Source organism: Scardinius erythrophthalmus, assembly GCF_964197995.2.
Source record: "Scardinius erythrophthalmus genome assembly, chromosome: 3".
Lineage (NCBI taxonomy): Eukaryota > Metazoa > Chordata > Actinopteri > Cypriniformes > Leuciscidae > Scardinius > Scardinius erythrophthalmus.
In genome coordinates this window covers 14,804,280-14,828,829 of record NC_138223.1, presented here as the reverse complement: position 1 = coordinate 14,828,829, position 24,550 = coordinate 14,804,280, and the positions used below count along the sequence as shown (strand labels likewise).

Here is a 24,550-nt window from a genome sequence, read left to right as displayed (position 1 = left end):
CACATGTGTTAACAAGTTAACTTTGACAGCCCTACTTCAAAATCATATAAGGGACATAAAATTCCTCTAATTGATGAATCACCCTTAAACAGCAGCACCTTGGCATTCCATCACTCTAATCTCCTCTAATCTTCTCTAATCTGTTCATCCTATTTTCTCCTTCATTATTTTACCCTCTTCTTGTGTCGTTTCCACATGTTTGTTGATGGCATAGTTCTGCTGATTGCAAGGCTGCCTCAGGCAGCTGGAAGATTTTGCTGGTGGTTTATTTATAATGATGCACAAATGCACACTCATGCACTGTATAGTGAATAGCCTTTGTACTTTTTCTAACTAGAACGCCATCTGCAACCTAAAGTGCTTGCCTAAAATCTTGCTTTAGCACACAGACTTTCAGGCTGCTATGAGAAAGAGCATTCAAAAAAGCTGAATCGGTTATCCAGTTATGACACTTTAATATGAGCAAAAACAGCAGAGAACCGCTAGATTATTGTGTGTAAAGTGAAAGGTTTTAAAGCAGTCTGCTCAGTTAGTTAGGCAAAAGTGGCAGCGGGCAAATGCTGAGTGTTACTCCTGCTGCTAAATGAGTCTCACAGGCTCTAATGTACTTTCACTCCTGAAGCCTCATTTGTGTTCCCTTTCTTTCTCTTTTATTCTCTCGCCTCATTACTTTTCTTTCATCATAATTCTTGCATGAGTATCCATCATTACCAGCGTCATGTGTTTCCATGTCTCTGCGTTTGCATGTTGCTTAACCCTCTGGGGTCTAAGGGTTTTTTGGGGTCCTTTAGACGGTGGGCCGAACGCTGCTATCTGCTTTAGTTTTTGAAATGATAGATCCTCGAGGATAGAGTAGCTGCTTTTTTCACATAAACTAAATATTTTTTTTCTGAACATGTATTCGTTTGTTGGCAGTGTGAAGTCGATCATATTTTTTTTGAAAACTAAATTTACGTTTAATAACGGATTAGGCAAACGCGAGGGAGTACTATACATCTAACCAATGAAAAAACGAATTCTATCGTCACGTGACTAACGTCTGCCAATAATATTCGTTCAAAATATCCCATTACCACGACTGCAGCGGTAGCACATGCGTTCGCTAGCTACATCCATGCCATAAAAGCGGGAGCACTTTCTATGGTGTAAAATCTTCTCTACAGAAAACTACACAATCAAACATTTTCCTGCAGGAAAATGAAATTTTCCTAACAGCGGCATCCAAGATTCCAGGTGTAATGGCTCCGGTAAGTACTGCGTGTAACTGCTGTTTGTACCTATCTTATAACGTTAGCTAATGTTAGTTTAGTGCATGAACTCTGTAAACCGTTAACGTATAACGTTATTCCGTTTTATGTTTGTATTTACAGGTAACGTTACACTTGTTAGAAATGACATAATGTTACAGATCACAGAAAAGAAAACATTTGTAGTGAGGAGATGCAGAGCTTACGTGTTAGCGTGTAAATGTTAGCTAGATGTAATTTTAGTAGTGCATGTATGAGGTGCCCCTAGGGACATTATTCAGAATTGCAATGCATATACTTTTCCTCTCACATACACACATATGAAACCAAATTCATTCACATACTATAATGAAATGCTCACACACATACAAGTGAAATGCTTTTACAAACACAACTGAAACGCGCTCACACACACACACACACACACACACACACACACGCACACACACACACACACAACTGAAATGCTTGCATACAACATACTGAAATGCTTTTCAGTTGTGTGAGTGAGAGCGTTTCAGTTGTGTGAGTGAGAGCGTTTCAGTTGTGTTTGTAAAAGCATTTCACTTGTATGTGTGTGAGCATTTGTGTGTGTGAGCGTAATATTTTATTCTATCAGGCTGTAGCGCCGTAAATTAGGATATGAAAGACGATTACTAGACAGAGATTGAAGTGAAAAAGATAACATTTATTATATAAGTTTACATCTATTAGCTACACCACCCAATAGCTAGTCATGGAAGAGATACCATGTAACTTTATTAGCTAGCTACATAGGATTATATCAACTATAGACAACCTAATGTTACTAGCTAGGCATGGAAGAGATAACATGTAGGCTATTAAATAGGTTTACATCAACAGCAGATAACCTAATAGCTAGTCATGGGAGCGATACCATGTATCAAATAACATTACATTACAATATTTATCCTAAATGTTATACATTTTATCAAACAACAACAAAGTAATTAAATTTTTTTTTTTTTTTTTTACATTTCTCTTTCCGCTTGCTAGAAAGACGCCTACACTGATACCTAATTTGGGAAGTTCTCACAGTCCACACAAAGACACATGTCTGTACATGGGAGCTCGTTCAATTTGCATGTGCATCTCCCTTTGACACATTGTGTTTTTTTACAGGAGCAGTACACAAGCTCCAAGATGCCGACAGGGGCTGGGGGAAGTGTCATCCAGTCAATCCTCAAGAAGTCTCCCTCAATCTTCCAACCATGGGCCATTGGTGGGGGAACATCAGGCTGACTCTTCAGGGACCTTCTGTATATGGCTGCCTGGTAGTTTGCCCGCTGGGTGTGGTTATGCAAGGCATCCCTGTTTGGTGGTAGACTTCTGTCTGTGCACTTTCCACTCTTGAACAGCTGAGACCTTGCATAATTGACATCCCTACAGTCTTTAACGTCATAGAGTGCACACGTAAATGCTTCTGTAGCTTCATACAGATCTGCTGGCAGTTGAAAAGCTGTTCCCAGCCTGCTCATTGTGGCACAATGGTCTTCGTTAGAAAGCAGTGTTTTAATTGCCTTCACTTTACCAACGCCATACAGTGCACTTACTGTATCACAGCCAGTGAAACAGTGAAGTCCAATCAGAGCATCTGATATTTTATCACCTAGATGGCTCTGTATTTGCTGTACATGTATGGTGCGTTTGTTTTCTCCTTTACCTGTGTGAAAGTAGATGTTTGCTTCAATTTCCCTGCAGAATGAAATGGCCAATACAAACACATCAGTGTCAGGACTGTTGATCACAATATTTGTACTGTACTGTGAGGCATGCGCACAGTGAAGCAACAGCCGAGTGTCTGCCTCCTCCTGTGTCGTAGACAGTGCTGGCAGTGGTAACACCTCAAGGTCTGTGCCACTGTTGTTTATTCTGATTACGTGACACTCAGAGCCATGTCCAACTACCAATGTAATGTCCTCAATTTGATCTATCCTAGACTTAGACCACGACTCAAAGAAAAACTGTTGCAGTTGCTCCTTGTTGTCACCACAAGACAAGAACTTGGACCATTGTTTTGGTGTTTTCTGGTCAGCTGAATATATTTTAGTCAACTGACATCCTTTTGTAGCTCGTCTGTCTCGTTCCGCGTTCTTTATGCTCATCTGTTTGTAGGTATCAGGGACAAAATGCACAACTTTTGATTTACTTGCTTTGGCTGCATTGATCAGGTACATAAGTACATTGTTGGCAAATCTTCCAAATGTATTTTGGGGTTTCATGGCTTGTACTAGAGCCATTGCATCACACACCCAGGTTGAGCCATCAGGGATTTCAACTGTGGCTGGTGGATTTACTGACCCTTCTAGAAAGTGCATTAATTTGGCTTTGTCTGTTTTTACAATCGAGCCATCAACGTTTGCAATTGCTGCAGGCAAGGGCCCCAGACTATAGACCAGCATTTCCCCTATGTCTATCTTCCTCACTGTTCCAACCACAATAAGCCTTGCGAAGAGATCTCTATCTGCTTTGAGGGCTATCTCTCGGCCTTTCACTTTGGTGACACTGGAGGTAGCTGTGTCCTTAAATGTCTTGAGTTTCATTTTTTTCAATGGTGCATGAAATTCAACCTTATCTGTGTTGAGACGTTGCTGAAAGAATTCAACAAATGCCTTCTCACCTATTTCCTTTGCATTCAGCAGATCTGCAGAGATGGCTTCTGATGCTACCTGACCTGATGTAACATGGTAAAGATGTTCTTTTTCCAGTGTTTGGTCAAATGGGTTCATCATGTGATGTATGGTTGACAGAATGCTCTGAACATCTTTTTCATCCTGTTCCTTTCTTTTCTCATCCAATTCTGTTCTCTGTCTAGTTGATGTGTTCTGCCCAGCCATGTCCTTGACCTCCATTGTGATGGCTGCTCTCTCGTGCTGTGTCAGTGTCCACCTGTGGATTGCACCTTTGTTCAACGAAAAACCTGTAAGCCCACCTTTGGTCTTTGAGTCCCTGTTTGCTGTCTGTTCTATTACCTGGTCACATGCAGTGCCTGTAAAGGCATATGCCTGCTGCCTCTGTGCCACAAAGTCACCTGATTGGACCTGTGTGTAGATTCTTGGATGAGTTTCCTTTAGAATGTTCATCTCCTGCCAGTATGCTGATAGGTATCTACTGTAATTGATTCTGTCGTAGGAAAAGAACCACGGCAGCATGAACCGAATGCTGGAAAGATGCAGACCCCAGTTTGCCTCTCGTGTGGCCCTGATGAATGATAGCAGATCCTCTACCATTTCAATGTAGGAACTCCAAAACTGGTATGTCTTGCTTTCTTGTTGTTTGTTGAATTTGTCATAGCCTTCAAGGATTGTGTTGAACACCTGTGATTCAATAATTACTTGACATTTTTCTTCAGGAAATGCACTTTGGAGGTCAGCAGCAACTTTTAAAGCAGCTTCACGGCAGTCTTGAGAAAGGGTTTCAAGGTAGGCTTGCCAGCGTAACCTGTGTAGTGCCTCACACATCAACTTGTGGCTTCGGATGCTTCTGTTATATTGGTGACCTGTTATAACTCCTCCAACAGACCCAGCAGCAATAACATCAGCCTCAATCAGAATGTCTTGTAAGCCAGCATCTCCAAATCGCTTGCCAATACAGGACAGGAAAGCCATACATGTGTGAAACTCCCCCATTCTAATTGTAAGTCTTTCCTTGTATGTTTCACTTTTCCACCGTATCTCCTGAGCTTTGGCATAGATGGCTTGGTCAAAGACTAGAACTATCTCTTGAAGTTGGAGTCTGTCTGCAATTTCTGTTGATCTTTTAAGGATGGTTTTTACAGTTCCCAATTCTGTAGGACTTGCATCAATCACTGGAAGGTACCCAATGTTGGTTGGTGGTGGAATTGGATCTCCACAGATTACGGTGTTAAAACCAGTCCAGGAAGGAAGGACTTTGCCATGGACTGCAGTCTTCATCAGGAAGTAGGCACCATCTAATTTTTGTGTTGATTTCCTGGTAAGGATGTGGGTGTCTCGATTTAGTTCCACTTCTTTTCCAAAGTGTTCTGGGCCTGTTCTCTTCCCTCTGATGTATGTCTCAAGGTTAGTAGAGGGTGGATCAAGAGACCTCTTTCTTGTTTTCTGTAAACACTGATGGTCAGGGGTAGGTTCGTTACATGGAATCATTTTTTGAATTATAATGCCATTTGTATTGTGTGTAGTCCCTTTACCAGACAATGTTTCCTCTCCAAAATCATTATTGTCCCAAACTAGAGTTGCTTGCAACTGTACTTGCATGTTTTGGGGGATGTAAGTGTCACCTCGTAGTATTTGTAGCTGTGCTAAAGCTGTGTCATGTTCAAGTACCTGCGAGTTAGAGGAACAGTGCCCAAGACCATTCAATAAGCCTATCAGCTGAGCTGATCCTGTCATGTGTCTAACAGCCATGGCTAATGCACAATGTTTGGGCATAAGCCATCTCCCTTTCATTGTTAGCTTAATAACATCCTGGCCAATTGACACAATCTTCTCAGCCTCCTCTTCACTAACATTCACTCTTTCATTGTCAGTAGAGGGATCTGTTGTCATCGCTGTAGTCCATGCAATGAAATTGAAAAGCTTATCTGGGACCAGATTTGATGCAGCTGACATCGTAAGTTGCTGTGCTGTTGGTGGCCATGTGAGTTTGGGTGTTGCCTTACACTTTTCAACTATGGCATCTTTCAGTGTCATGGCTGCATGGAACAAGAGGCGGCTCTCATTTGTGTCATCTGTTTCAATTCTTCTTGTGCTCTCTTCATCTGATGATGAGGATGAAGATGCTGATGACAAAGATGATCCAGCTGTGGCAACTTCATCTTGGACCATTTCGTGTGGTGTCAAATCCTCAACATAGACAAAGTCATGCCTTGATAGTTTTTGAAACTTTAGAAAAGGATATGACTTTTTTAGTCTCGTTTTTAAGGAACCAGATTTGTAGGAGGAGATGTCAATTCCTTCTGTTTCAAGGACACATTTCTTGAACAGTGCATTCAACTTTGATAACTTTAGCACCTTCCGCTTTCTTAGCAAACTTTCCTCCACCACTGTTGTACAGAAATGCTTGTATCCAGTCTGAAACTGGTTGTTTCCTGTGCAGTCATGTTCATCTGTTTTGTACAGAAATACAGTGTAGTTTCTGTAGCATCTGAAATGATACATTGCTTCTGAGGCAACAAGGTCCATTCCACGTATTTGTAACAGAAGATTTTCATCCCTGCGTGACTCCGCTGCAAGAAGCAGCTTACCAGCTGTCAGTGTTTCACATTTCTGAAGATTCTCCTTTACCCTCTTCCGGTTATATTTCTGGGTGAAATATTTATCTCTTCTGCATATTATGCACTGCCTTGGAAGGAGATGTGGTGCTCTTTTTAGATGACCCGGAACCTCTGTTGTGGTTGAGCGGAGAACTCTAACCTCTGTTGGCGTATTTGTGGTGTAGGCTTCTTCATCTAATATATTGTAATGGAAAAGATAAGGGAAAAATAAAAAATGTGATGACTGCATGGATTGTAGTAGTAATGCTTTCATCTTTATAGTTTTACAACCTATTAGACTGTGAACCAATAATTTTACTACACTGTTTACAACTCTGCTAATCTGTTTCCCCAGGTTTTCCCAGATCCTCAGCCCTGCTGCGAGACATCTTCTTGACCTGATCTAAGCCCTGATACATCTATTCTGATGAAACAATGAAAATGTCCTTTGTTTTTCACAGTTCATCATAAAACTCTTTTAATGTTTTGCTCATCTGATTGGTGGAGCACATTTTCAGTCGCTGTGTATATAGTAGCCTTTTATAAGAATAAATATATAAGTAACTTAACATGTATGTATGGAATAATTGATGACAGAACGTTGAATTATTAGAATTTTTTTTTTTACTGCTGAGCCCTAATGGTATGCTTTTATTATTCATATTGACGCAAGGTGTGATTACTGTATGCATTTTAATCTGGGCTCATCCAGTTACTCTTACTTTTTTTTTTTTTTTTTAAGTGCCTAATAAATGTAAATCCTCATTTATTAGACCATGAACCAATAATTTTACTACACTGTTTACAACTCTGCTAATCTGTTTCCCCAGATCCTCAGCCCTGCTGTGAGACATCTTGACCTGATCTAAGCCCTGATACATCTATTCTGATGAAACAATGAAAATGTCCTTTGTTTTTCACAGTTCATCATAAAACTCTTTTAATGTTTTGCTCATCTGATTGGTGGAGCACATTTTCAGTCGCTATATGTTAAAAAATGTGTCCACTAGATGTCGCTGTCTATAGTAGCCTTTTATAAGAATAAATATATAATAATTAACTTAATATATTTTTCACTATTTCTGAGATGTAAATATCAATCATTTGTTTGGGGTTAAAGGGGATTCTAAGCATTTACACCATGATTAATCCAAACGTATGAGGTCAAACAACTACACTTAGGCTAACCACTAACTTATAAAGCTGCTTTACAAACCTTCAGCTTCCTGTACTGTCTTTTCTTTCTTCTTGTTGGCTCTCTCAATATTTCTTTTGTTAGCATACTGCATGTAGCATTCTCTATGGTAGCCAACATGAATTGGTACATCTGGAATGTGGCCTTCTGTGATTTTATATTTTTCCACAGCTTTTTGGGCGATTTGGCTTTCTTTTGTATTTAAATTCACCCACTCTAAAGAACATTGTACAAACTTGATCCAACTTGTTACTGAAAAGGGTATGATGTTTGTTGATGAACAGCTAGTAACATGCACACAACACTCCATTATCCAAGATAAATCGTGTCAAATTTATGTTAGATATATAAATATAACGTTAGATCTACAATATAAATTATTGCTAAGTCACTCCCGCCCATTTCGGGGTCCTAGTCTGGCCGTCTGCGATTGGTTAGAATTTTTAATGACGTTAAAAACTCCAATCCGATTGGTTCAGCTACTAGAGCTGTCCCGCGATTTGCCTAAGATGATTGACAATCAAAACATACGTTTGTGAAAATATATGATCAAACCAGAATTGCCAACAAATTTTATTTGACTACATATAATTACTTAACATCGTACATAAAAGAAGCGTATACTCTATCGATGGAGATCGATCAACAACACGAAAAACGTGCTCGGCCCACCGTCTACTTGAGATGTTCTGACATGCCCCGACATTTGTGCTTTTTTCAGTTGCTTATAAACATATTAATGGCAAAGGTGTAATTACACTCTATTTAGCACAAACCGGGCTACCATAATATGTGAGCAACATGTATGTACATGTTTTCATTTTTGAGAGAATAATGTTTATGCATGGTTATTGAAAAAACAAAAAATGAAGGTTCCTGAAATGAGGCCACAAAACACATACTAAATATGTCAATAGGCAGCTAGGCGCATCCACAAGCTACTACGGAGATGACGAGTCAGCTTCGTGACTTAATCTCTGCAGCCAATAACACAGGAAACATTATCAAAATTATTAAAATGTCTAGACAGTCTCCTTCTGTTTTTTCACGACACACTCATAATTACTACGTTTGTCGGTGTGCTGTGGCAAGCTTTATACGTGCGTTTGAGCGCTGATTAGGCTATGTAATATAGGCAATTAAAGGCTCATTATTAAGATTAATGGCTTATTAATATAAACGTGCGATTAGCCGACTAATGGTTTAAATGAATGACTACTATAGTCAACTAGAAAAAATCTTTAGTTGAGGGCAGCCCTTGATTATATCAGTGGTGTTCTGTTATAATAATCTTTTAGTTGTGTGTTGATGTTGCATTTATAAAGTTTAGTGGTTGTCAGTTGGTAATCTGGTTTGATGTGTATATAATGGAAACGACTCATCAAATATTTATTAAACAACCAGCATTCATGCAAGCAGAACAATAAAATTGCTTAGTAACTTAATATGTAAAGCAAACAAAAACAAACCTCACAGAGTTTGCCTTCCTTTTCAAGCTGTAATACAAGCATGCTCAAACACACTCTCTGTTCTTTGATATAGTAATTAGCATTTTGGCTATGAGTCTAATAGATTTAAAGCCGCAAGCTTTGAATGAGTGTGTGTGCTTGTGAATATCTTTGTCTGCAGAGCTGGATTTGAATAGGAAATCCTCATTTTACCAAGCTTCAGTTAACAGATCCTCAGGTCTCTTACAGTAATCTCTCTCTCTCACTCTCTCCGTTTCTCATTTCTGTCTATTTTCTCTCCCCTCCCCTTTTTTTATCATACTGTAATGTACAGAACACAAGTGTCTATATACAGAGGTCTCCAAACTTATTTCACTTTTTAAAAATGAAAGTGGCTGAGAGCTACTCATTTTATACAATACTGTCATAACTCTCAAACGAACAACAATCCAAACTGATATATACATGAAAGAGTGATACACGTCACCCTTTAATGTTAGAGAAAAGAACAAAATCACAGAATACAGTTCTTTATGGAAAGCTGTACTTTGCATAGTACTTTGCATATTTGCATATTATACTGTAATTGTTAATACAGTATACAATAAAGTTTTTATTATAGTGCATCATAACTAGAGATGAAACGGTATGAAAATTTCATATCACGATTAAAGTGACTAAAAAGATCACGGTTATCGCGTATTGTTAGAATGTGCTGGAAATGTTCAAAAAGTACTGATACTATCCTCTGAAATCATTTCACAAAGTTTTAATGTCGAAACCAAACAAACAACAAATAAAATTAGCAGCGCTATGCACTTTTGGGTTGAATAAACATTACAATATTAACATATGGGTGCCTTACAACATAACATGCTATCTACTAACATGTACTGCATGTTCAAATAAAGTTTTGACCAAAAATATATAAAATGATAAACCTCACATTTCATCCATTTCAATGGATGAGTCAAAATGATAAATTATAGCCATTTTATCTGCTCCATAAACCATTCATAAACACAAACAATTCTACATAGGCTACCTTATTATCTGAAGTGTTGAGATTTTTAGAATGCACATTAGCTAATTTTCCTCCTACAAAAATACAAATTTGGTCAGATTTTTTCATTGGTCTAAAAACGGACCAGATAGGGTCCAAACGGACCAAAAGACAGATAGGCTGAATGAAAATGTAAATCCACTCACTGGCAGGTAGTGCTTATGGAACAGCAGAAATAGAGCTGTTTCCCCCAGTGTAGTCAACTCTTTTCAGACCCGTTTAGTGACTTTTTTTCCCCAAGAAAGCGCCTAGTTACACATCTAGCAACTTCTTGGAACAAAACGTATCTAATTTCCGAGACTTGCCGGTATTGCCACACGAGCACGAGGTATTGCTTTCTGAAGACAGTCGGTTCCACCTTTAAAATACATTCATATAATTCATTAATTCATACATTCCTTCATATAATTTTTCTCAGCAATCTGCCTTCTGTCATGTTTTTACACAAACGTAGCTGTAAAAGCGTGAGGATGTGCTTGACTGAAACTTCAACATCATGATAGTTTTTTTTTTATTGTTGGTTGTTATTCTGTTAATTACATGTTCATAAATAAAAAATAAAAAAACCTTAATGCCGATATGTCAAATAAATACTTGATTTTCATTGGAGGGGGCGAGACATTACTAATTCAGAGGCTGCATCCTTCGAAGGACGCCTTCGCCACGCCTTCGAAGGCAGAGATATTCAGACCGAGCTTTGGTAAATGGGACGGTCTAGCCTACGGAGGATTGTTCTTGTCGCCTAGCAACTGTGACAGCTGTCGTTGACAAACATTTGTACTGAACTTTTTTGAAAGTTATATTCAACGGTCTGAAAACAAAACAGGGTTCACTTCACAACCTGTCTAAATATGTTCACTGTGGTCCATTTCTGTACAATAAAGAGTATAAACTATATAAAATTGGATCTTAGTAAGACATTATAACTGCTTTTTTATTTTTACATTTTTACATTGTATTAATTGTTATTTGAGTAAGTTGAAAACCAAAACCTCAAAATTGGGAAATGGATTTGAAGGAGCCTTTCGAATTGGGACAGGATTCGTAGTTTCGCGGCGACACAATCGGCCTTTCAATACGGCCTTCGAAGGATAAAGTCTCTGAATTGGGACGCAGATTATATTAGCTCACTCTGATGAAGAGCTGCCTCCAATCAGGCCACGAGCTACTGTGTTGGAGACATACTGTTTGCTGTGAAAAAACGAGAGCATGTAAAACATGTGGACAATCAGTGAGTATAATGTCATCTCAGTTTCTCTCTCTGTCTTTCTCTCTTAGACTGGTTCTCTCATCAGTGTCCGATTACTTTGCGGCCATGTTCACCAGTGATGTCCGAGAGGCAAAGCAAGACGAGATCAAAATGGAGGGTGTGGACCCAGATGCATTATGGGTCTTGGTACAGTACGCTTACACAGGTATGTGTTTATCTGGAAGAGATGTTTGGTTAGATATATTCACATGCACACATATTAAGGATGCACATTATAAAATGGAAAATTACCATGCGCAATTAAATATTCAATTTCAGCTGTTATACAGTATATATTCAGTATTAGCTGATACACCACTGTTTAAAAATTTGGGGTCTGTAAGATTCTTTATGCTCACCAAGGCTGCATTTATTTGATGAAAATTACAGTAAAAATAGTAATATTGTGACATATTATTGTAATTCAAAATCTTTCTGTATCGTACATATGGAGATTTGGCGCTCAAGAAACATTTCTTAACACCAATGTTCAAAACAAGAGCAAATTTTGAAATAGTGTTTGAAATAGTAAATATATTCATGTTACAAAAATATTCTGTCTCTTTTGATCAAATGAATGTGTCCTTGCTAATTAAAGTATTAAATTCTTTCAAAAAAATAAAATAAATAAATAAATAAATAAATAAATAACTCCACACCTTTGAATGGTAGTATACTTACTAAATAAATAAACCATTAAGCACTCATTAACAGATTTACACACCTAATCTCAGTCTTTGTTTCTACAGGGCGTTTGGAGTTGAGAGAGGACACTATAGAGAGTTTGTTGTCGGCTTCATGTCTTCTGCAGCTGTCTGCGGTGGTTCAGGCCTGCTGCAGTTATCTAATGAAACAACTCCATCCCTCCAACTGTCTGGGCATTCGGTCCTTTGCAGATGCTCAGGGCTGCCTGGACCTCCATAAGGTGGCACACAACTACACCATGGTGAGCACACACACATTGAGAAGAGTTACACACTCACTTAATCAGTGCAAAAGATATGCTGGCAAAGTCAAAAGGAGTTCCTGCTCCTGGAAAGTGGATACTAAACCTCTTGGTTTTTTTATCTTCAATGAGCACCCCTCTCTTTCAGCCTCATTTTTCTTCTTTTATGACTTTTCTTTCATTCTTCTTTGTTTTTCCGCCTCCCAACCAAACGCATACTGAAGGATTTATCATCTGCAGTTCACCGAGTTAAAACTTGGAAGTGAATTAGAGGACACTATCGAGCGTGTGCACGCAACAGCATTTGATATGCTTAAAGTTACAGACATGCTGTGCATTTTTTTTTTTTTTCGTCCTTCAGCGTTCTCTATTGCATCTATGTGGGCGGCTGCCTCAGTGAGTGTGTGTGTATTTGTATTCATCTATAGGCGTCTGTGTCCATCTGGCTGTCTGTGCCCGTTTTTATGGGTTTATGAGTGAGCAATTGAGCCCATTTTAACAGGCGTGGAAGCACTGGTGCCGAAAAAGTTCCCTGAACAAGGCGAGTGTGTTTAATTGGACATGCTACTGTTCCTCTTCGCAAATTTTCCGCTCAGCGTTTGATGTTTCACTGCTCCTGAGGGAAACTCATTCAAGAAAATATAACCCATAATAGCCCGCCCACAGTTCACAACAGGGGGGGTTGTCATGGAGACTGCAGTGAAAACTTGTTTTACATTTTCCATCAGTGCCTCTGTTTCCTATCTGGCTTTCCTTCCCTTGTTGTTATTTCATCCCCCCATTCCCCAACAATGCGATGATGTCCAGTTCTCTTGTCCACTTTGTAATACCAGGGATGTCCATGTTGGGTAGCAGGTCTGTTCTGCAGGAAAAGCAGAGAAATCTATGCCAAATTCAAATACTAAAATGCAAATAACAATATAATTATGCATTGTAAATATAGCAAAATAAAGTTTATCAGCTTTTAAAAGGGAAGAGAATACACTTGAAAAGTCTGGGTCCTGAAGCAAAACCAGTTGATAACTATTATATTCAAATATACAATACCCGTGTTATATAAAGTTGCTAAAAACATCAATAATAGCTTGGATTAAATGTTATAATTATTAACAATAAATAAACATTTTAGTGTGTGTGTGTGTGCGTGTGTGTGTAAATCCTACGTTATGGGGACAAAATGCCCACAAAGATGGCAATATCTGAAATCCTTGTCCTTGTGGGGACATGTTTTGGTCTCCTTGAGGAAAACGGCTTATAAATCATACTAAGTGATGTTTTTTGAAAATGTAGAAATGCAGAGAGTTTTCTGTTATTGGTAGGTTTAGGTGTAGGGTTAGTGAAAGGGGAGATAATATACAGTTTGTACAGTAAAAAATCATTATGTCTATGGAAATATAAGCCCCATAAAACATGAAAACACAACATCTCTGTGTGTGTTTGTGTGTGTGTGTGTGAGGGGTTGTTTGTGCTTACCAAGACTGCAGTAAAAGCAAAAGAATTAAAACAGTAATATTGTGAAAATTATTGCAATTTAAAATGGTTTTCTATTTTAATATATTTTAAAGTGATTTATTTCTGTCATGGCATAGCTGAATTTTCAGCATCATTACTCCAGGCTTCAGTGTCACATGATCCTTCAGAAATCGTTCTAATACAGTATGCCGATTTGGTGCTCAAGAAACATTTATTATCAATGGTAAAAATAGTTGTGCTGCTTAATATTTTAGTGGAAACCATGACACTTTGTTTGTTTGTTTTTGTTTTGATAAAAAGAACAGAAATTAGCATTTATAGCAATTTGTAACTTCATAAATGCTATTACTGCATCTTTGCTGAATAAAAGTAATAATCTTTTAATATAATTTTTTGTGTGTGCATATATAGTATATTTGTGTGTGTTTTTATATATACACATCATGTAGCCTGTATCATGTGTTTAGAATTTTGACTGAGTTATTGTACAGGGCTGCACTGCAATAATTGTTTTGGTGTGACTAAACATCTACAATCCCGAACCTGATCTAAACATCACGTACCACTGATCCACCATTCAAATTTGTATTTCCATTTATTCTCTTGGTAGATGGCATCTGTCAAATCGACTTATAGGAGAGTGCTCATTCACCTTTTTTTTGTACGTTGCTATGCTGAAGGGCCATTAGTCACACACACACACACACACACACACACACACACACACACACACACACACACACACACACACACACACACACACACACACACACACACACACACACACACACACACACACACACACACACACACACACACACACACACACACACACACTGTGATGCTCTACTTTGTGACAACCACATCCTTGGTTCCATCAACCAATTTAGATAATCTCTCTCTCTCTATCTCTCTCTCTCTCTCTCTCTCTCTCTCTCTCTCTCTCTCTATCTCTCTCTCTCTCTCTAGGAGCACTTCATGGAGGTCATGAGGCATCAGGAGTTTCTGCTCTTGCCTGCATGTGAGGTAGAGAAGCTTTTAGCTTCTGATGACATGAATGTTCCAGAAGAGGAAACCGTGGTAACAGCCCTGCTCAGCTGGGTCCGCCATGACGTAAACACCCGTCAGTCACAGCTTCCTGTTCTTCTTGCTCACATCCGCTTACCCCTGCTTAAACCACAGGTCAGTCAACCATCCATCCATCCATCCATCCATCCATCCATCCATCCATCCATCCATCCATCAGTCAGCAAGTCTTTTATTCTGCTGTGCTGTTACTTGTTCAGTCAGCTTGATCAGTATACCCATGAAGCCACATCAGAAAATCATTAATCTTCATTTATTCATTTATCAGCTAATCAGTTAATTGAGTGATCAGTCAGTAAGTCGGTCAGTCACGGTGATTAATGCTCACATGCTTCTTGACATTTTGCAGTAGAATGCTAAACAGCCTTTTAGCTTTGTCAAAGTCCTTTTTTTAGGCAAGTCGGCCCACTTTGTGACCATCATCTTGGTATCACCCCACCCGAATGGCTCTCAAAATTGATAATAAGGTTTACAAAAATGCATAATAAATACTTTATTAAAGATAAATCATGTTAGTAAAGAGCCTACAAACATTAAAAACACATTAACTGATGTTCAAATGGCTTCTACTTTATCAGTGAGCTTCACAAAAGTGCTTTATTGTTTTTAAGTAACTTTAATAAAGTGCTGTGCGTTGTGCATAAGTGTTGTTCATTGTTAGTTTGTGGTAAATAATGCAGCATGCACCTTAAATGTTAAGAAATCTAAAAGTAGAAATGAACATAAAGCAATATTAATTAATGTTGTAAAGACAGAGGTGTTGTTTATTGTAAGTTCATGCACACTATTGCATTAACAAATGTTAACAATTTAAGCATTTTATGTAAAGATGCATTAGTCTATGCACAAGTTAACATTAAAAAATATTAAATAATGCTGTATACAGGTGTTGTTATTTCATGTTAACTAATGCATTAACTAATGTTAAAAGAAAAGTTTATCCAAAAATTTAAATTCTGTCGTAATTACTCAACCTCATGTCGTTCCAAACCTGTAAATCTTCGGAACACAAATGAAGATATTTTTGATGAAATCTGAGTGCTTTCTTCCCCTCCATTGACAGCTACGCAACTACCACTTTGACGCTTCAAGAGATCGTAAATCTAATCCATATGGAGCGATTTAGTCCAAATTTTCTGACAAGACTCGATCACTATAAAAGATGAACAGATTTAATTTAGGCTTTTATTCACATATAAACATTCATTAACTCACACATCAGTTACGATAAGCGGAAGCTCAAGCATGTTCGCTTGACGTGCAGGAACCAATGTGGTTCATTCTTATGTTACGCAGCACGTTTGAGCTTTCACAAGAACCAATAAGGTTTATTCCTGTTTTACACAGCAATAGATGCAATAGTATATGTACAAGGTAACATTAATAAAGATTAAATAATGCTGAACAGAGCTGTTGTTCAGGTTTTGTTCATTTTAACTAATGCATTAAGTAACAACCTCATTGCAAAGTGTTACCAATAATTCAGATCACTCCAATTCCTATTATGGAACCCAGCACATAGTGGCATTCTGACGCATTTTGAAATGTGTTAATGTGTAAAATTGAGCTTGTGTAGCTAGAAGCCTTTGCATTTATGCGTTTGCTTAGAGCATTGCTATTTGGCCCTTATAGTATCTCTGGTCTTTATGTGTGTGTGAAGGTCAGTGCTGTTCAGCTGGTTCTGCTATGAGGCTGTGTATTCAATGATGAGATGCTTTTGGAGCCTGGAGAGTGTGATAAGGAGGATGTTGTTGTGTCTTTTTTTCTCTTATCACATTCTTTACTTCTTACACACGTACACCCACTCCACAGAAATGGTTTGTTGTTGTTGCCTTCTACATCTTGAAAATTAATTTAAATGTTTTTTTTTTTTTAAATGTTGCAGTGCAGGGCTGTGTGGCAAAAAATATAATTGTTGATTATTTACCTTGATATTATAATCATGATTATTCATTGTGATTGATAGAATTGAAATACTTTTTGTTATGTTGTATTGAGCATTGTTTTATTTAGCATGCCTTCTTTATGCTAAATATCTCAAAGCTGAGAACTGTGTTCCTGAATTACTTAATTGCTTTTTATATATTGCTGTAAATCAAGAAAATTGTTAACCGCTCAACTTTAACAGAATTTACTGCACAATGTTATTCATATTTTGCCTTATTTACAATGTGATTATATTAGGAGAGTTGCAGTTTTGTTGCATTGCTCTCTGGTAGAGCATATTGTAGTTTGTATGTTTTAAATGAAACTACAAATGCTCTAGTGAATCCAAATAATTTGCAAATAAATGTTTTTTGCTTTGGTTGTAAAGCTATTAGAAGTAAAGCATAAATTAGAAGTACAACTACTGTACATGGCATGGCACTTTCAACACTTAGGTCATGGGTTCAGTTCCCAGGGAATGCATAAACTGATAAAAATATATACCTTGAATGCAAGTTGCTTTAGGTAAAAGCTTCTGCCAAATGCATAAATGTAAAATAAAACAAACATTTATGTGTTAGACCACTTACAACCCATGCAATAGCATTGGTTGTCATTAAAAACACATTATACTGTAAATAGATATTTTGATGCCAAAGAACTAGACAATTTTCACAATTTTGGTTATGTATGTGATTGTGCAGCCCTACTGCAGGGTTTTAATGTTATTGTCAAGCGCTCAGTCTGTGGCCTCAGAACATGATATTTAAATTGATATACAGTTTAATTGACCTTGCCTTCTTTCTCGTCAAGATTCAAAGCTTTGCACTTTTTTCATCTTAATGCATGATGAATTCCACTGAACTCCCTTTTCTCGCTTTTTCTCTCCTTCTACCTTTCTATTTCTCTCTTCCCCCCCTTTTTTCTAAGGTGAAAAAAAGAGAAATATTTAAATAATTCCAGATGAGCGTTCTCCCACTCGTGGCTGGCTGAGCAGAGTTCGTTCAGTTCCATCTAAATGTAAATTGCAGGTTGTTCTGTGCTTCCCATTGAAGAAAAAAAGAGGCCTTTCTAAGCCACCGTCCAGCCGTCCTAACTCAAGAACATTAATTTCTCTTCCACACGTATCCTCGGTATTCACGTTCAGTGGAGATGATCGATTTTGTTCCATGACAGATGTGATTGTTCACTGTATGTGACATAGGCACTTTTATGAAAGAGGTGGCAATGATTAGCTTTTGTTTTTAGCACAAAGAGGAGAAGAGAAAGGGTGGAGTGGAGATAAATGGAGAGAGGGAGGTGAAAGCAGAGACTGAGGAGGAGGTGGAGGTGGTGTTGAATGGGTGGGATATTGGAGCTCTAACAAGAAAACTCTGAGCGCAGTGATGGATGTGATTATGGATTCAGTGAGATGGTACTGACTGATGGTGTACGCGCATACTCTATGCATGTGAATGTTTTTGCAAATTTGTATGTGTATAAATGTTGTTTATGTATATGTATATGAATATACCAGTGATATTTTAGTACTTCTTCATGTTCTATTATTTATTAATATTTATTTGTTTTGTTTTTTTATATTTTCAGTTTTCAATTTAATTTGAGTCATTTTATGTGCTTTAGTCATTTTTTATTATTTTTTATATTTCCATTCAGCTTTATTTTTATTTCAGTTTTAGTAATTTTATTACTTTAACTACAACTGATTTATTTCAGTTAGTTGCAAAAGTTAGGGAACGATTCTAATTAGCGATTACATTAGACAATACATTTCTGATGTACCTTCTGATGTTCATTCATGTTTATTTTGTGCTATAACTAGTGAAGAGGAAGAGATGATCCGTTTATGTCCGTGAGCTGGGTACAGTGATCTATCACGCCACCTTAAAGAGCATCAACTACTTTAATTGTTTTATATCAAAAGTAACAAAGCCAAAATCTTATTGCGATTGGTATGATATGGTATGCACGCTACAATATTTTTATTTATGCCTCAACTTAGAACAGTATAGACTAAAAGATCTCAGTTCATCAAAATAAAGAGATCGATTAAAATTTTGAAATTCATATTGTCAACTCAGCCCTGGCATCAACACAGGCTGACATGTTTGCCTGTTGTAGCTTATCCACATTTTGTGCACAGACAATGACACAGTCAAAACGCACCATCAGTGAAGTGCTACTGTTTCAGTCAATGATTTCAGCCCTCCAAAACCATTTCAGCCTCAACTGAGAATTCAGTATTTTTGTTTGCCAAAATTTTGGTGCATCACTAAGAATGATTGTCTGACCTGCACGATTGTACATTTTTATATCTAACATTAAAATAAATAGCAGGTGTGGTGAGAAGCTAAGTTTGGACCCAGGGTATGTTGTACTTATTGAGTGTCTCTATAGGGCCATATCACTACAGCAGAATTCATTAAGCCAGTATTATTATTGTGACTATCCAAGACGCTCCTCTAATTAAAACCTTGTCTATTCACTAGCCGAGCTGAGAGAGGAGATAAACAGGGCAGATGAGAGGATGAATGTGATGAACGAACACTCGTTAACGGCCACGAGAGGTGTAATTTGAAAAGGATTACGAGAAAAAGAGAGACACAAGAGCAAAAAGAATAAAGAATGTCCTGTGTGGTGTTTATGTATGAGCCGGTAATGATTTAGAGTTTCTTAGAACTTGCAGCAGGAAACAGGTTTTGTGTGTGTGTGTGTGTGTGTGTGTGTGTGTGTGTGTTTTAGCTTCTTTGCTTGTTTGCTCAGGAGTTGTTGCCTATATAAGAGTATCTGAAGCCAGAGGGACACTAGCTCTGTCTCTCACTGGGATTCCCTCTTTTTTAAAAAAGGAATGTAGGTTGGACCTTTTGTCAGAAGTTTCATCAGAAGCTTGTTTCCTCTCTTCATTCTGTCCCCAGAGTCCTCCCCTCAAGGTCTGAGAAGCTGGGAAGGATTCACTACTGTCAGGTTATCAAAGTGTATCTTTAAGTGGGTGAGGGTAAGGGTTCAATTTGGAACCAATTCTGTAGCTCTTCGTGTCTATGGTGTTTAAAGATCTCCAGTCAGAAATGTGTTGTATTATAGGTAATCAGAAAAAATGTATTATGTTATTTGAATGCCAGAACTAAGCTTTAAAAAAGTATTTACATTTTCTTTTGACCCCCCCCCCCCCCCCACTGACTTTCTGAAAAATCAGATGGTCAGTGAACAATGGGAGACCTGGAGACACTTATCCATTTATAGTGACTATTATGTTTTTTGTTTTATTTCACTAAAATTTTAAACAAACTATCTGTACTTTGGTGTCATTGATAATCATTCGTTCAGTTCCATGTTATATACACTAGCATTCAAGGAGTAAAGACTGGAGCAATGACTGCTGAAAATTCAGCTTTGTGTCACGGTTATTTGGACTCACTCATCTTTAGTTTCAATTTCATGGACTTTCAGTTTTTGTTGTCATCAGTCACATGTTTCTTTGTCTTTGTTTCCCGCCACTCATCTGTTCCCATGGACCCTAATCTTCCACCACTGCTGCACATCATTTAGTTTGTTATCTCTGTGTATTTAGTTCCTCTGTGTTCAGTCTTTAGTTGTCGGTTATTTGTGTGTGCGTGTTACACATGCTGTTACATATGCTGTTACATTTGCTACCTTCTAGTTTAATAAAACCTTGTTTATGTTTTATAATCCTGTCATCCGTCTTCATCTTCATCCTTGTGACAGAATAACTGACCAAATGGATTACGCAGCCAAATTCACTGCGATTGCTCTTGAAACCCTGGATTTTTTGAAACTTCTGTCTTCTTGCTGTCACCAAGCCCCTTCGACGACTAGACCCTGAAGTCACTGTTTTTGATTGGGGCGAATTACCATCACCCCATAGACCTCCTAGACACCTCTGGACTAAACTGGAGGGACGCTATCATCTGGTGTTTAGAGAGTGTCTACCCCCGGTCCAGAACACAGCCGGAGCCAGAGCCTGTTTCACAACCATCCACCAATGAGGAATCGTGTGAGCCCCTCACAAACGGGGAGCTACCACACGCTGCGACGCGTCAGCCAGAACCTGAGGACAAGTGGATAGTTATGACCCTCGCACCCTCGTCTGACCAGGGGTGTGAGCCCACGACATCTGTGGCGAGGCAGAGACTGAGGACTGGCTGATGGACTTCAGCGTGGAGGTATCATCTCCCACCCTATCCCACCCCATTTCTGTTTTTTCATCGTTGTTTCTGGACAGCACTATGGACTTTTTATCGGTTTCATCGGAACGTTTATCGCTGTTTCACAGACACCTGCATGAACAATATTATTACCTTCAACCCTGTCTAGCCTTCATCTGCCTTCCGTCACCGCCCTGCTCAGCCAGTCCTCCAGCCCTGCCTCTGCTGGAGGTTTGCAGCCCTTCACTATCTCCTGCAATGCCAAGCACAAATGTCCAGCCTCAGATCATCTCGCTCCGTCTCGGCCCGACAACCTGTCAGCTCCACCTTGTCTCCTCCCACCTGCTCCAGCAGATACCATCGGCCTGACAGCTCCGCCGGGTTCTCTCGTCCCAACGACTCCAAGTCACCTTCTCTCCTCCCTCCCTCGACTCCGCCATGGGCTGTCGTCTCTGGGTCTGTGCTGTTGGACGCCCTTCATCGCCGCCTGGGTATTGTCGTCCGTATTGCTCCATCCCCTCATCATCTTCTGTCTTCACTGTGTCATTGCCTCGGACACCTCCAAAGCCACATCCATCCCTCCTTCACCTCTGCTACTACAGCGTAAGGTCGCTCCTACTGGGAAGGGGGCGTTCTGTTATGGATATCTGGACTAACTCATCTTTAGTTTCACTTTCATGGACTTTCAGTTTGTTATCATCAGTCACATGTTTCTTTGTCTTTGTTTCCCGCCACTCATTTGTTCCCATGGACCCTAATCTTCCACCACTGCTGCACATCATTTAGTTTGTTACCTCTGTGTATTTAGTTCCTCTGTGTTCAGTCTTTAGTTGTTGGTTATTGTTCGCATGTTGTACACATGCTGTTACATATGCTGTTACATTGGCTACTTTCTACCTTGTTTATGTTTTATAATCCTGTCATCCGTCTTCATCTTCATCCTTGTGACACTTTGCCATCACCGGAATAGATACAATTGGAAAATATATTAAAATAGATCAATTATTTAAATTGTAATAATATTTCACAGTATGAAAATATTTTTGGTTAAATAAATGCAGCCTTGGTGAGCATAAGAGACTTCTTTCAAAAATGTAAAATCCAACTGACCCCAATCTTTAGAATGGTAGTGTTTACAAGTACAATGGATTTAGCATCTGAAAACATAATTTGTCCTTTGTCATAATTTACTTGTAAATCAATAAATAAAATAAATTCATACTGTATATCAAAAATGTTTTATTCATTTATTGAGGATGAAGGCCTTAGATTTTCATTCTTTTTGAGTCTTTTCTATGCCTGGAGTAGCTTTGCACTTAAGTTTGTGAAATCTTTGACCATTTTTTTAATGCAAATTGCCCCAACTCCTAATTGGATAAAGAGTTCCTATATGTCAGGTTTTATTTACGGGCGATATACCATAGACACAATAAACCGGTAGAAATTTGTCAACCGGTAGATTTTGGATGATCATTTCTATCATGGTTACGCTGACGTTTTCTTCTTACCACTCACTTGCAGATGCCAAATCTCTGATGTTTTGTTCATTTCAGACAAAAGAACTCTCCAAACTGTCAGTGTTGTGACTGGTGTCTTGGTCACTTATAAATACCCTTCCTGTCTGGAATGTTTGAAGCTTTTAGCTAATCTTAAAACTAATCTTCTCCAGCATAAATCAACATCTTGAAGTTGGCAAGCAGCTCCTTGGTCTTTATGACAGCATGACTGATGTGATTTCAGTTTTTAGAGAAGCAATTGAACAGCAGTGGGTTTACAGTAAACACCAAGGTGCCCTGAAGTGAGCTGAAGTGTATTTTTAGTTTATTATGCATGGATAAAATCAAAGAAACCAAGTAAAAAATAAATATAATACATTTTGCAACATTAGCATATCCAATCACATGAGTTTAGGGCAGGGCATTTGAGGTTTGAGTCTGTTTCACCCAAACAGTGGCAGACAGAGTGTTTGGCCTTTGATTTTGGAATGTCTTTTCTTTTTTCACACTTTATTTTTAATGGGAATATTAGTTTTTGCAATAACTAATTGATAAAATTGTTAAAGGGTTAGTTCACCCCAAAATGAAAATTCTGTCAGTAATTACTCACCCTCATGTTGTTCCAACCCCGTAAGACTTTTGTTCATCTTCGGAACACAAATTAAGATATTTTTGATGAAATCTGAGAGCTGGATCACTCCTCCTGCAGGCTTATGGACACTATAACTTGCTGGCCCAGAAAATGTATTAAAGACATTGTTAATATAGTCCAAGTGACTCCAGTGGCTCAATCTTAAGTTTATAAAGCGACGAGAATACTTTTTGTGCACAAAAACAAACAAAAATAACAACTTTATTCCACTTTTCATTTCCTTCTCTCTGGGCGTCGAGTCTCTTTACGTAGTGTTTAAGCGTAGCGCGTCTGTGTTGCACGTCACCACGTAGGCTTACTATTGGGCGACTCTGGTCATGTGTGATAAGTTATGTTTTTTTAGAGCAGTGACTGTAAAGGGTAATTTGTAATTTGTAATATGTAATTTGATATAAATCCAGGGATTTTATCTACTTGAAAAACTCACTATTTGTTTTAATATATTAACTATGAATTAACTATAAACTAATAGTTTGCAAATTATTTGTTAGTACTTTATTATTGTATACTGTATACTATAAAGTGTTACCAAAAGTGATTTTTTTGTAGACTTATGACATAAACTTGTACTCTAATTAATAAGCTGATCATGACACCTACATTTTAGATACCAGTGAAATTTCACAATTCTTGAGTCCGATTGTGATACCACAGCAAAAACTACTAGCCTAACTAATATAAAGTTCAAACTTTATTAAAGAAAAGTTAACAGTCAGTTATAAAATAAGAACAAATAAACAAATGGCAATAGCACAAATAGTAATACAAATATACAAATTAAATAAACAGTGCTTTAAGGTTTTCAGTTTGGTCTGACAGTAGTATTCAGGTACATAAATAGAATAATTAAATGTAAAATGACAATGTATTGTCTTCACTGTATAAATTAAATATAGATTAATCCTTGTTAAAGCTACAAAAGTTATTCAGTCAAGAGCAGTGAGTAATTTTCTCTTTTTCATTAGTTGTTTGATGAACGCTAAAACAGACATAAGCATGTTTATTAGGCTGCTGTCACTTTAAGACATATCGCACGGATCCAATAAAATGATTCACATCCGATTTCTTTCTCAGCTGTTTATGTTCACTTAAGACATAAACGACTGTGCCTTGACAGGCATTTTGACATAATGCTGTGTGTATTTGTCCATTTAACTGCAATACGATGTGAAAAATAACTCATTTCGTGAATGTGTTCCTGCTGTAGATTTTACTTTTTACCATTAACACTTAGTTTGTGCTCCTGCTTTTCTTTATTGTTTTTAATATAGTGAATTAAACCACCTTTCTGATTCAAAACTGCAGATATGCCATTTGTTTTTATAATGTAAAGCTTATTTTAAGACATTTTT

General features: G+C 38.0%; 1 protein-coding gene across 2 annotated transcripts in view; it reads left to right on the top strand.

Annotated features, from left to right (window-relative positions):
* The window catches only part of klhl5 (kelch-like family member 5), a 79,026-nt gene that overhangs the window by 38,614 nt on the left and 15,862 nt on the right, over positions 1-24,550 (top strand). For both annotated transcript variants that reach the window (XM_081362238.1, XM_081362237.1), the window contains exons 3-5: positions 11,486-11,622; positions 12,206-12,402; positions 14,845-15,057. In XM_081362238.1, the coding sequence (XP_081218364.1) occupies positions 11,486-11,622; positions 12,206-12,402; positions 14,845-15,057 (547 nt within the window). The remainder of the gene's footprint in view (positions 1-11,485; positions 11,623-12,205; positions 12,403-14,844; positions 15,058-24,550) is intronic.